This window comes from Vulpes lagopus, chromosome 10 (genome assembly GCF_018345385.1).
Source record: "Vulpes lagopus strain Blue_001 chromosome 10, ASM1834538v1, whole genome shotgun sequence".
Classification (NCBI taxonomy): Eukaryota; Metazoa; Chordata; class Mammalia; order Carnivora; family Canidae; genus Vulpes; species Vulpes lagopus.
In genome coordinates this window covers 107,364,176-107,377,198 of record NC_054833.1, presented here as the reverse complement: position 1 = coordinate 107,377,198, position 13,023 = coordinate 107,364,176, and the positions used below count along the sequence as shown (strand labels likewise).

At 56.4% G+C, this 13,023-nt stretch overlaps 1 protein-coding gene across 2 annotated transcripts in view; it reads left to right on the top strand.

Annotated features, from left to right (window-relative positions):
* HAS3 (hyaluronan synthase 3) overlaps window positions 1-12,976 on the top strand; it is a 28,228-nt gene extending 15,252 nt beyond the window's left edge. Inside the window, exons 2-5 of one of the 2 annotated variants that reach the window (XM_041769892.1) lie at window positions 504-605; window positions 4,038-4,673; window positions 8,313-8,414; window positions 9,232-12,976. In XM_041769892.1, coding sequence (XP_041625826.1) covers window positions 4,038-4,673; window positions 8,313-8,414; window positions 9,232-10,155 — 1,662 coding nt within the window. In that variant the 5' untranslated portion in view covers window positions 504-605 and the 3' untranslated portion in view covers window positions 10,156-12,976. Of the gene's footprint in view, window positions 1-503; window positions 606-1,038; window positions 1,098-4,037; window positions 4,674-8,312; window positions 8,415-9,231 lie in introns of those variants that run through there. The other variant, XM_041769893.1, reaches the window with a different exon arrangement.
* The last annotated feature ends 47 nt before the right edge of the window (window positions 12,977-13,023 follow it).

Genomic DNA, 13,023 nt, shown 5'->3' with positions numbered 1-13,023 from the left:
AAGAAGTGATGGAAATTACCTCAGGTGTGTTCGGAGGACATGTAAATTCATTTTTTACTAGTCTTTAATTATATCTCTTCAAGGTTTTCCCAGATTTAGAAATCGGGTTCCAATTCAACTGGTTCTAACTTCCTCTGCTAACAACTCCCCACCTTTCCCTTGGACCCCATCCAAGTCCAGCACCAGCTTTTTAGGGACCTGGAAACCACTGGCTATAAGGTCAGTTGGGAATTCAGAAGGAGGTTATGGATGTCGGGGGGGGGGGGGGGGAAGGTGTAAAAAAAGGGGGAGGAGGAATGGGTTTTGGCTTTAAGACACCGGAACTTCCAAGGTTCCTGCAAAACCATTTGGAGCTTTTGCAAACCCTTAAAGTCATCAGCGCCCCACTGCGGAATCCAAAGCTAAGCCTGTCACAATTGTTAACACCTTCTTTGAACAGTCTTTTTGTATTTGACAATTATACTCTTCTGCGCTTTTTATTTTTTATTTTTTTTTGCCGGCAGGAAGGTCTGCTGTCTCGGTGTTAGGGAGCACCCTCTACAGCGAACAGCCCTCGGCGTGCCGCAGTCTGGGGGAGCTTCCCACCGCCGCGGCCGGTTTGCAGAGTGAGTAGATTTCGGGGTCTGAAAGCCGGGCGCGGGGGGGGACGGCGAGTCAACCGCTCCGGAAGCCCCGGGGTCACCCCGAAAGTTAGGGCCGCTTCGGGCTCTGCGGGAGCACCGCGGCGTCCCCCGGCGGCGGCCGGCCGAGCCCCACCTGCCGGCGCAGGGCCCGCACCGGAGCCGCGTGCACGCGGCCGCCCCGTCCGCCGAGCGCCCGCCGCGTGCGGCTCCCCCCGACCCGCCAGCCGGGGTGCTCCTGGCGGCCCTCGGGGGCGGGGGCCCGCCCGCTCTTCCCAACTTCCCGGGCCCTGGGGCCGAGGAGGGCGCCTCCCCGCGGGGGCGCGCCCGCTACTTAAGGCGGCTCGGCGGGGCCGGCGCTCGCCAGTCGGGGCGCGGCGGGGCGCGGGGCGCGGGGCGCGGCGGCGGCGGCGCGGGAGGAGGGGCATGGGGCGGCCGCGGGCCTGCTGAGCTCCGGAGCGCGGCGGCGGCGGCACGGTGAGCGCGGGCCCGGCCAGCCGGCCACGGCCAGGGGCGCGCCGCGCGGGGGCTGCGGGGCTGCGGGCTGCGGGCTGCGGGCTGCGGGGCTCCCGGGGGCCGCGCGTCGCGGCGGGCGGGGGGCTGCGCGGGGCTGCGCGGGGCTGCGCGGGGCTGCGCGGTCCCCGGTCCGGGCCGCCGAGGCTGCGGCCCCCTCCCCGCCGACCCGTCCTCCCTTTCTTCCCGCAGCCTCTCCTCCCTTCCTGCCTCGCGGCGTGTTCTGTGAGCGCATTAGGGGGCGGCCGGCGGGGCGGGGCGGGGCGCGCACCTGTCGGCCCCAGTGCGGGCGCAGGGCCCTGCGGGTGTGCGGCCCGGCCTCGCCCCCGGCCGGCTGGGGGCGGCCGCAGCCCCCGCCCCGCGCGCAAGTTCGCGTCCCGCCGCGTGCGGGGCTCCAGGGGCCACACCTGTCAGCTGCGGAGGCTGCGCGCCCGCGGCCCGCAAAGTTTCGGGCGAGGGCTGGCGGCGGCGTCCCCGGCTGAGGGTCCTCCGCCCGTCGCCCGGGGAGGCGCCTTAGGGGGCGCCCCACCCAGTGCCCTTGAAGCCGGGGCGCCCCGGCCGGCGGGGAGAGGGGGCGTCGGCTCGCGGGGCAGGGCTCCTCTGCGGCTCGCGGCGGCTCCCGGCGGCTCCCGGCGGCTCGCGGCGGCTCCCGGGGTCCGTGCCCGGCGGGGCGGGGGCGCCGGGGTCGGGCGTCCCAGGCGGGGGCGCGGCGGGGGGTCCCGCGGCGGGGAGGAGGGGCCGGCGACGCGGCTGCGCCTTTGTCTGCGCGCTCACCGTGCCAAGGTAGCGGGCCGGGGGCCGGGAGCCGGGAGCCGGGGCCGGGGGCCGGGGCCGGGAGCCGGGGCCGGGAGCCGGGGCCCCGCCGCGTTCCGGCCCTTCCCGCGGAGTCGTGGGAAACCGGCACGTGGGTGTGGCCGGCGCCGCCTGTGCCGGAGGCGAGGCGCGGGCGCGGGCGCGGAGCCCGGCGAGTGCCTTCCGGGCTGCGAGAACCTGGCGGGCACCGCCTCCGGCCCTGCACCGAGCGGGGCGCCGCCCGGGCCTCCCGGGGGCGCAGGTGGGCAGCGGAGGCCGGCGGAGCCCCCGCCGCACAGGTCTGGGGGGGCGGGGCGGGGCGGGGCGGGGCGGGGGCGCCCCCGGACGGGGTGAGGGCCCGGGGCCCCCGGGCCGCAGGCGCATGCGGGGGGCTACGAGGGACGGCGGGGAGCCCTGCGGGGGAAGCAGGCTCCCAGGAAGGCGGGCAGAGCGCCTGGAGGCCCAGCCTCCCGAAGAGGCGAGGCTGCCAGCAGCACCCTGGGGACCCGGGGACCCGGCTGGTGCCTGACCCTCCGACTTGGGCGGTGACGGCGTGGTCCTCACCCGCTCTGGGGGGGGCGGGGGGGCGGGACGGGCACTGCTCCCCTGGCAAGAAGGTGCATTTGTGTTGGAGTGGGGCTCAGGGGCCGCTTCCAGCGAGACCTGGAGTGGGAGCAAGCTGGGAAGCGGGACCCCGTTGTCTACAGAGGGTGGGTGGGTGGGCTTGGAAATGGGATTCTGCAGATGGGGCAGGTGGCAAAGAGAGGAGGTGGGGGAGAAGGCCTGGGTCAGAGGGGAGCGGGGAGCTGTCCTCATCAGCCCCTCCCCTCCTCCCGAATCAGCCTTCCTACTTGGGGGTCCTTCAGGCAGGAAATGCTTCTAATTTCAGGGAAATTAGGAGCAAGAAACCATTAGAATCACCCCCCCACCCCCAGGAGGACAGCGAGTCTCCCCAACAACTCGGGCAAGGTCAGGCAGCCGAGGTGGGAGAGCTGTGTCTCGAGCGTCTTCTGGTGCTAAGCTCTTTTCATTAAAACACAGATGTTCCCAGCAGGGCCGGCGCTGGGAGCCCTGACTTAGTGCAGGTGAAACCCGCAGCATTCCCAGGAGGGGCAGGGCCGGTGGCGAAGCACCGAGGCGCCCTGCGGGCACTAGGACCGAGTGGATGGGGCTTCTCGGCACCCCCCTCCCAGGCTGCTGCAGTGGTGGCTGCAGTTCCTCCAGCACCCTGCCTGCTGGCTTTCCAGGAGAGCTGTCCACACCCCGGCTCTCATTTCCTCTTTTTTTTTCCTTGTCTGCTTTTCCCAGTTGCTTTCCCTTTCTTTCCTGCCTCTCAAGGAAATGAGAAAAAGGTGAGAAAGCCGAGAACACAGGGAAACTTTCTCTTACTGCTTTTGCTGTTTCAAGACAGAGAAGTTACACCCCCCACACCATCTCCTTACGTTTCCTGCCGTTTCTCTTTTCTTCCCCCACTTTCTTCGTGGGCCTCATTGGTGGCTGTGCTTAACCCCCCCCTTCTGTGCAGCGCCCTAGCGGGTACAGGGCAGGGGGACGCTCTTGGCCACTGGCTGCCTCCCAGGTCCTCCTCCTCTCTCCCCTCCCCTGCCCCTCCATGTGCTCAGAGCTGCCTCGGGCCTCAGGCTCACCCCTCCTGAAGCTTGTCTAGAAGAGCTTTGGGTTTAGGCAGATCTGGGACCGCCATCCACCAGGTGGGGATCACATAGCTCTTTCTGGCTTTGGTTTGTCTGATGATAATAAATGCTACTCAAAATGCTTGACCTGTGTAACCCACTTAATCCTCAAAGATGCTACAAGGTTAGGGCTGCAGTTCACGTTTCCCACGTGAATTAACTAAGGGGCAGAACATAGTCACACAGATAGTAGGTGGCAGAGCTGGGATTTGAACCCCAACAGTCTGGCTTCTGAGTCTCCAAACAGTCCTTGTCACGCTTGGTCAGTGGCAGCGGTTTCTGTCAGTGGGTCATGCCCCCCCGCCCCCCCCCCACGTCACCCCATCCAGGCTTGGCCCAGGGAAAACGATCCACACACCCCCACCCCGCCTGAAAATGCTGCCTCCTGCCTGACTCCACACCTCCCTCCTCCCCCCACCAGATGCCGGTGCAGCTGACGACAGCCCTGCGTGTGGTGGGCACCAGCCTGTTTGCCCTGGCAGTGCTGGGTGGCATCCTGGCAGCTTATGTGACAGGCTACCAGTTCATTCACACGGAAAAGCACTACCTGTCCTTTGGGCTGTACGGTGCCATCCTGGGCCTGCACCTGCTCATCCAGAGCCTGTTTGCCTTCCTGGAGCACCGGCGGATGCGGCGGGCAGGCCGGCCACTGAAACTACCGGCCCCATCACGGCGCTCGGTGGCCCTCTGCATCGCTGCGTACCAGGAGGACCCTGACTATTTGCGCAAGTGCCTGCGCTCAGCCCAGCGCATCGCCTTCCCCGACCTCAAGGTGGTCATGGTGGTGGATGGCAATCGCCAGGAGGACGCCTACATGCTGGACATCTTCCACGAGGTGCTAGGTGGCACTGAGCAAGCTGGCTTCTTTGTGTGGCGCAGCAACTTCCATGAGGCGGGGGAGGGTGAGACGGAGGCCAGCCTGCAGGAGGGCATGGACCGCGTGCGTGATGTGGTGCGAACCAGCACCTTTTCGTGCATCATGCAGAAGTGGGGAGGGAAGCGAGAGGTCATGTACACGGCTTTCAAGGCTCTTGGCGATTCAGTGGACTACATCCAGGTAAGGGTGCCTTTACCAGGGATGCGTAGACAGGTGGATGTGTCCCGCCAGCTGGACATACCATGCAGGAATTTGGGGTCCAGTCTTGTGTATATCTTTCTCTGAACTTCAGAAGGCAGCAAGGCAACTGCTGCTCTGAACAGCAGTCCCTGGGTCAGAAAGACCTGGGATGGATCCTGGCTCTTCTGTGACTTAGCTCTGTGACTTTGGGCAGGTCCCTGGTATGATATCTCAATACTCCTGGGAGCTAACAGGTGTGTGTCATTTACTTCGTACCACACACCAGTGTAGGTGTTTTATACATATTAGTTTATGTATTTATTTGACAGAGCGCAAGAGCACAAGCAGGGGAAGTGGCAGGCATAGGGAGAGGGAGCTGCCTAGAGCAGGGAGCCTGATGTGGGGCTCGATCCCAGGACCCTGGGATCATTACCTGAGCCAAAGGCAGACACTTAACCGACTGAGCCACCCCAGGCACTGCCCATATTAGTTCTTTTTTTTTTTTTTTTTAATTTATGATAGTCACAGAGAGAGAGAGAGAGAGGCAGAGACACAGGCACAGGGAGAAGCAGGCTCCATGCACCAGGAGCCCAACGTGGGATTCAATCCCCGGTCTCCAGGATCGCGCCCTGGGCCAAAGGCAGGCGCTAAACCGCTGCGCCACCCAGGGATCCCCATATTAGTTCTTTTAATCCTCATAATATTCCTAGAGGATAAGTCCTGTTATTATTTCCTCCTAGGTGACCTGAAGCACTGAGAGGTAAAGTAACTGGCCTCCTGTCACACAGCAGTAAGGTGCAGAGATGGGATGTGAGCCTAGGCAGTCTGTCCGCGTCCTGCCCGGACCCACTGTGCTGTACTGCCTCACCATTGGTAACATGGGGATAAGCTTCTCCATGAGGAGGTGTGGTGAAGAGCAGAAGAAATCCTGCTCCAAAGCACCCAACCATTGTTTTAGTTATGGGCCAGAAGGCTCTACTCTACCCAGTGTCAAATTTGTGTCTTTGAGAAACACCTCAGTGACTCCTCCCCCAGCTTAGTTCTGCAGCAGTCTTGGCAGGACCAGGACCCTGAACAGGTCTTGCCCAACTTTCAGTCAAAAAGGTCATTGACACCAGGCTGGAAATTTTATGAGGTTGACACAGTTAACATAGTTCCCAATTTTCAAAGAACAAAACCTAGAAATAACTGATTAAAAGCTCACTTACTTCAGTATCAAGGAGAAACTGTACACAGAACCCCAGTTTTTTTTTTTTTTTAGATTTTTAAAAAACTTATTCACGAGACACACACAGAGAGAGGCAGAGACATAGGCAGAGAAAGAAGCAGGCCCCATGCAGGGAGCCCGACGTGGGACTCGATCCCGGGTCTCTAGGATCACACCCTGGGCCAAAGGCAGGTGCTAAACCGCTGGGCCACCCAGGGATCCCCAGAACCCCAGATCTCTGGTCATGCATTCACACCGTCCATTTCTCTCTGCACATGCCAGAGGGTTTTGCCTACCGCTTGCATGAAGAGCAGCTATTGTCGTAGCCCACCTGTGTACCAGCTCAGTCTGGCTGAGAGCATGTGGGCGATGCCAATGTTGAAATGTTCTGTGCCCACCTCCAAGTGGCTTGCCACAGACATTGTAGTTGGCTTTTTTGAGAGTTGCATCCTCAAACGAAAGGGTACGTTGACCTTTTTCTGCCTTCCTAGGCCCAAGGACCTCCTCAGCCTTGTAGGAAGGGATGTTGAGGCATTTGATGCCACAGCTCATCTAATGTCAAGAAACCTCTAAAGCTTTCCTGGACACTTGGAAGGCACGGGAAAAGCCCTTGAGCCCCTGGCACATGCTCAAGCCACAGGGACTTTGTCTTCTCCTTTATTTTTTATTATTTTTTTTTAAATCTTTATTTTTTTTTTTAAGATTTTATTTATTTATTAATGAGAGACATACAGGGAGAGGCGGAGACACAGGCAGAGGGAGAAGCAGGCTCCATGCAGGGAGCCCGATGTGGGACTTGATCCCGGGACTCAGGGGTCATGCCCTCAGCCGAAGGCAGGCGCCAAACCACTGAGCCACCCAGGAATCCCTGTCTTCTCCTTTAAAGCACAGAATTCCCCACAACTTGCCACACATCTTCCTTTACCGATCATTTCCTGTGTCTTCCTTCTGGTGGATCAGCAAATAGGCTCACACACCTGAGCCAGCCTTCCTCGTTACGGCTCTGGGCTGGCTCACTGCCTGCGGCAGCCTGGGCTTCAGTCACGTTTGGTGGATTTCCGCCTGTCTCCAACTGCCCTGCTGTGGGTGTGTCGCTCCCTCTGAGGGAGACGGCCCTGCTTCAGCCACAGAGCTCTAACTTCCCTACCCCTGCTGTGTTCGAAAGACCTTCCTGGAATGAAGGAAGCTAAGCGGCATGAAGAATGGGTTAGGGTCAGGGTCAGGAAGTAGCCCTGAGACTGGCAGCACCGCACAGCCTGGCCCATAAGCTCAAGAGGCTCTCCAGGGCCCTTCTCCCAAGGTGTGTTGGTGGGCAGGTAGGAGGGAACAGGTGTGATGGATCCCCCTCAACCTTTTGCTGCTTGTTCATGGCCACCAGGTCTCTCAGCATGGCGAGAGAAAACCTGGCAGGGTTGAGGTGTGGGGGGCAGCCCCCTACCTGCAAGCATTAGCAACTCTAGTAAAAGGATTTTAGGCTTTTGCAGAGCAAGGTTTAGGCTCATCTGCGGGTATTGTTCTTTGCTCTGTTGTTCTGCCAGTGATTGGGTTTTCTGTATCACCTCCGTTATTTCCTAGAAAACAGACCAGTCAGCCACCAGGGTAAGTGTTCATAGTTTAGGTTCAATCAATAATGGAGCCACCTGTTAGAATCAGACCATGAAGCTCCCTAGGGAAGGTGGGCAAGTGAGCAGGATCTGATCGAGGCTCTGGCTGGAGGCGGCTATTGCCAGCCTCCGTGCTCATCTAGAGTAAATCCAAGTAAATCTTGGTCTAAGGTCCAGACTCCAGCTCCTGCTACCGAGTAGAATCCAGATGAGAGCAGCTCTTAGACCTACTTAGAGACTTGGCTAAAGGAGCACAGAAGGGGGGGAACCACCTGGGGGTGGGGAGGTAGCCTGTGACGGGGTAGACCCATCCTCCAGGTGCGCTGCAGGTTGTCCAAGAGACCAGAGGCGGAGACTGGGAAGCCCATGTTAATCTAGCAGAGCGCTTCAGGCAGTAGTCCCGGGCAAGTCAGTTCTTGGCCTCCTGTGGAGCGTCTGCCACGGGGTCTAGCCACTGTACCTGACCTCTGATTTCAGTGGGTACCACCTTTTCCCCCAGGGACTCCAGGGAAACGTGCTGAGGCCATTTTTGTGGAGCCTGGCTCTACAGGGGCTAAGAACTTGCTGGGTGCTAAGCATTTCTCCCTTTCCAGGCCTGACACCGAATCTCCAAGGTTTCGCTCTCAGCCCAGTGGCTGTTAAGCCTGGTCTCTAAACTGTTTTCCTTACTTTTTGTTATTTACCTTACCTTTTCCATTTAGCACAGACCTCTTTGCTAGTGTCTGGAAGTGAATCCTACGAAAGGTGGTTGTGTCCCAGAAGCAGTGAGCAGCGTGTGTGTACAAAGGCCCAAGGTCAAAATAGGCTGACCATGCACTCCCTCTACAGGTTTGTGACTCTGACACTGTGCTGGATCCAGCCTGCACCATCGAGATGCTTCGAGTCCTGGAGGAGGACCCCCAAGTAGGGGGAGTTGGAGGAGATGTCCAAGTAAGAAATAACCAGGGATTCCTGGGGGTGGGTCAGGGGTGGGGCCTAGACTCTTTCTGCCTCCTAATCCAATGGATATACCTGGGAAATAAGCATCTTGACTAGTATTTTGGAGGGTCGTATGTGTGCACGCGTGCGCGCGCTGGGGTGAGGGGTTCTTCTTTGATAGTTTTCACTAGTATCAAAGGACTCACTTGCTACCCAATCCCTTTTCTGGGCTTTTTCAACCTGAGGAAAGAAAAAATCACTAAACAGGTATACAGTAGACAGCCCATGCTGCTGGGAGGGGCTCAGTATTCTGAGACTACTGATCACAGAGGGGTGCTTCTTTTTGGGGTGGTGGTGCAGCAAGCACCTCCAAAGCTGGATGCTTGAAAAACACTTGCTCTTAAGGAAGCTGCACGGGATGGTAAGAATGAGGCAGTACGGCAAGATTAAGGGGCCAGATCTTCTTCCAGTGGGTACCGCTGCTAACACATCAGGTCTTCCTGAGAAGCATTCCAACTGCAGAAGGGTAAGGATAGATGGCTGGGGTGATGCTGTGCATCCTTCTTAAGCTCTCTCTGCCACCACCACAGGTTGTTTGTGGAGCTTGAAAGGTGGCTTTCGCTGCTAGACCTTCTCTAGGACAGTCAGTGCAGACGACAGTGAGGTGCTGGGGAGAGGGACTGGTTTTCCAGCTCTGGCTGGGTTAGGACTGACAGGAATTTGAGCAATGGGCTACAGAACTCAGGGTAAGAAGGCCTCACGCCCTCACACGACTCCTGGGACTCCAGTCCTCAGGTGAGGAGGCCCAGCATCTCCGATTCCTTTGCAGATCCTCAACAAGTATGACTCGTGGATCTCCTTCCTGAGCAGTGTGCGGTACTGGATGGCCTTCAATGTGGAGCGGGCCTGCCAGTCCTACTTTGGCTGTGTGCAGTGTATTAGTGGGCCTCTGGGCATGTACCGCAACAGCCTCCTCCAGCAATTCCTGGAGGACTGGTACCATCAGAAGTTCCTAGGCAGCAAGTGCAGCTTTGGAGATGACCGCCACCTCACCAACCGAGTCCTGAGCCTTGGCTACCGGACTAAGTATACAGCACGCTCCAAGTGCCTCACAGAGACTCCCACCAAGTATCTCCGGTGGCTCAACCAGCAGACCCGCTGGAGCAAGTCTTACTTCCGGGAGTGGCTCTACAACTCTCTGTGGTTCCACAAGCACCACCTCTGGATGACCTACGAATCGGTGGTCACAGGTTTCTTCCCCTTCTTCCTCATTGCCACGGTCATACAGCTTTTCTACCGAGGCCGCATCTGGAATATTCTCCTCTTCCTGCTGACGGTGCAGCTGGTGGGCATCATCAAGGCTACCTATGCCTGCTTCCTTCGGGGCAACGCAGAAATGATCTTCATGTCCCTCTATTCCCTTCTCTATATGTCCAGTCTCCTGCCAGCCAAGATATTTGCCATCGCTACCATCAATAAGTCTGGCTGGGGCACTTCTGGCCGAAAAACCATCGTGGTGAACTTCATTGGCCTCATCCCTGTGTCCATCTGGGTGGCAGTCCTTCTAGGGGGGCTGGCCTATACAGCTTATTGCCAGGATCTGTTCAGTGAGACGGAGTTAGCCTTCCTGGTGTCTGGGGCCATCCTGTACGGCTGCTACTGGGTGGCCCTCCTCATGTTGTATCTGGCCATAATTGCCCGGCGATGTGGGAAGAAGCCAGAGCAGTATAGCTTAGCTTTTGCTGAGGTGTGACATGGCCCCCAAGCAGAGTGGGAAAAGTGCAATGGGCAAGGGAGGGAAGGGGAATGGAAGAGAAGATGGGGTGGGAGGGAGGAGGGAGTCCTGTTTTTGTTTCTTAATGGTCCAAAGGACAAGTCTGAAGTGCAAAGAATGGTGACTGTACTTATATGGTCTAGGGCAGTTCTGCTATCAGAGGCAACACCAATTCCAGCTCGGGACAGACATTTGTTTTCATGCCGCCCATCTGCTTGCATGCATGGTGGCCTCTGGGAAAGATTCCACTTCCTCCCCCAGGATCCAAAGGGAACCCAGAAGTGTGCTAAACCAGTAAGTTCCAATCAGTGGCAACTTCTGATAGGTAAGTGACAGCCTGTGGGGAGGGGTTCTCTTAGACCATCTGAACACAATCAGAGATGGTGGGAGAACTTCCAAGAGATCTGGACCAGCTAGTAATGTGTCCCCCACCCCCACCCCCAAATCTAGCTATCAATGCAATAAGATTGTGCCTGAGATACAAAGGCCCAGAAGCCTGATCTTTAGGCATCAGAAAACAGGGTCCAGGAATGGTGCTTTTTTATGTGACATACTCCATTCCACATCTCAACATCCCAAGGATGAGCCAAACTAGCAGGGAGTTAGCACTGAACTGCTTTTAAGTGTATGTATATATATATGTTAAAAATTAGTTTGCCAGCAGGAGCAAAGATGGGTGGTGGTGCTAAAGGCCATGGGCTCTCTGGAAGCCTTGGGCCGAATGTATCTCACCTGGAAACTGTCCAACATCTAGATGCGCCTGTCTGTGATCTCTGCTGGGGAGAGGAAATGTTTCGGTCATCTACCAGGAAGATTAAACCCCAACACGCTCAGAAAGGAAGTGAGGGCTCAGGTACTTCACCATGTATACTCCTGAATTCCTCTCTCACACTGCTCTGAATCTAAGACCGCCTCCTCATCTTCTTCGAGGTGATGCAGTCACCTCTTCCACTCTTTCTCATTAGGTAAGTTTTGCAAGGTGCAACTGAGGCAGAGCCTGGGCTCTCCTAGGCCCCTCTGCAGTCGGCAACCCTGCCCTCATCAGGTGAGGGGAAAATGATTAGGAGCCTCTGACCAAATTAACCACAATCTTGGAACTGCTCGGACAGATTCCTTAGCAGCTGGCTAAGGGTGCGGGACTTGCAGGCTACAGTTCTTGACAATCATCGCCAATGAAAAGTTTTTCAGGGTTCCCTACGTGAAGCCTCACATCCAATCTGGTCAGCTTTGAGACCACCCATTCTCAGCGGCTTCTCCAGGGAATTCTTACAGCCAAGTTATGGATAGTCATTATCGCACCTGCTTGCTACTTTGCAGAAAACAAACTCAGAGATAGAACTGGTTCCTAAATCCTAAGGTTCTTCCTTTCTCACTCATGCCCCTTGAAGCTTTGATTTTTCTTCTGCTTTGGGGGGAGGGGGGTGAGGAAAAGGCATTTTCTAGAGATTTACAATCGAGACTATTCTCAGCTCTTGGGTTTGAACCCTGGGATCTTGACTAAGCCTTTGATTTGGGGGTTGCTTACTTGCACGTGTGCCTGTTCTCTCTCCAAATGCCCATTCTCAGCAGGGCCTGCTAACCCCTCAGAACCAGCACTAAGAGAGACCATGGTTGAGGGGGCAAGCCTCTAGTGTGCCCAGGTGCTTCCTGCCAAGGAACAAAGTGTGCTCTGAGCCAGACTGGCAAACCCTGGTGCTTTCTCCCATCTCCCGTGAACACGAGGGTTTTCCAGGCGCAGCCAACACTGCTGCATCACACAGACCTCGAGCTTCTGATAAGACCGCTGGTTGGTGCTGGGCCCAACCCATGAAGGTTGGGAAGAGGCAGCAGGCATTTGTTAAAGGCAGCTGTTCCAGGCTCTTCCGTGTTTTTGCTGGCCAAATAAAGTATTTTGAGCACCACAATGGAGGAAATCTGGTCAGCCAAATGCAGAGCTCAGACTTCACTAAGGGCTTTTCTTCAGCTTTTACTTGAACGTTAACATAGCATAGATACCTGGATGGAGAACTCCTGGTTGTCCTACTGCCCGCTCTGCCTTGCACTGTGGTTATCAACTTTGCTGACATCAAATGTAGGCAGGTACAAGTAGTAGGCTCACAACGTTTGACCTCGACTGGTTTTTCTAAGTTATTTTGTACATTTTTCAGCAGCGAAACCAAACTGGGTCTTCAGCTTTATCCCCATTTCTTATACGGGAAGAGCCTTTATACAACTGGACACATTTTGGTTTTTCCTCATTGAGAATTTTAACCCTTTTGTATTCTTTCTACAATAATTTGTAAACATATTTATTTTTACTTTTTTTTTTTTTTTTTTTTTTTACTTTTCAGGCCGAATATTTTATACTGCACTTATTTGTCAAAATAAAGATTCTCACATAATGCTGGTTATCTCTTAAAATGCTTCCTCCTTGTACTTAAGCTGGGTTTATTCTACTTTCAAGAGAGGTCCTTGGGCTAGAAACAATTTTGTCAAGATAGCTGGCAGTGGGATGCCTGGGTGGCTCAGTGATTGAGCATCTGCCTTTGGCTCAGGTCATGATCCTGGGGTCCTGGGATTGAGTCCCGTATCAGGCTCTCTGCAGGGAGCCTGCCTCTCCCTCTACCTATGCCCCTCTGTGTGTCTCATGAATTTAAAAAAAAAAAAAAAAGGTTAAAAAAATAGTTGGCAGTGGAAGTCCAACAGGGTAAGTGGTCACAGCTGCCCCTGGACCTAGGGAATACAGCAGGCCCACCTTGTTGATGTGCACACCTCTGGTGGCTTAACTTTTATTGTTGAGGATGGGCAAGGTCTCTGGTGAAATGACTGGCAAATGAAGGAGTCCTAGCTCAGCTAAAAGTCAACACT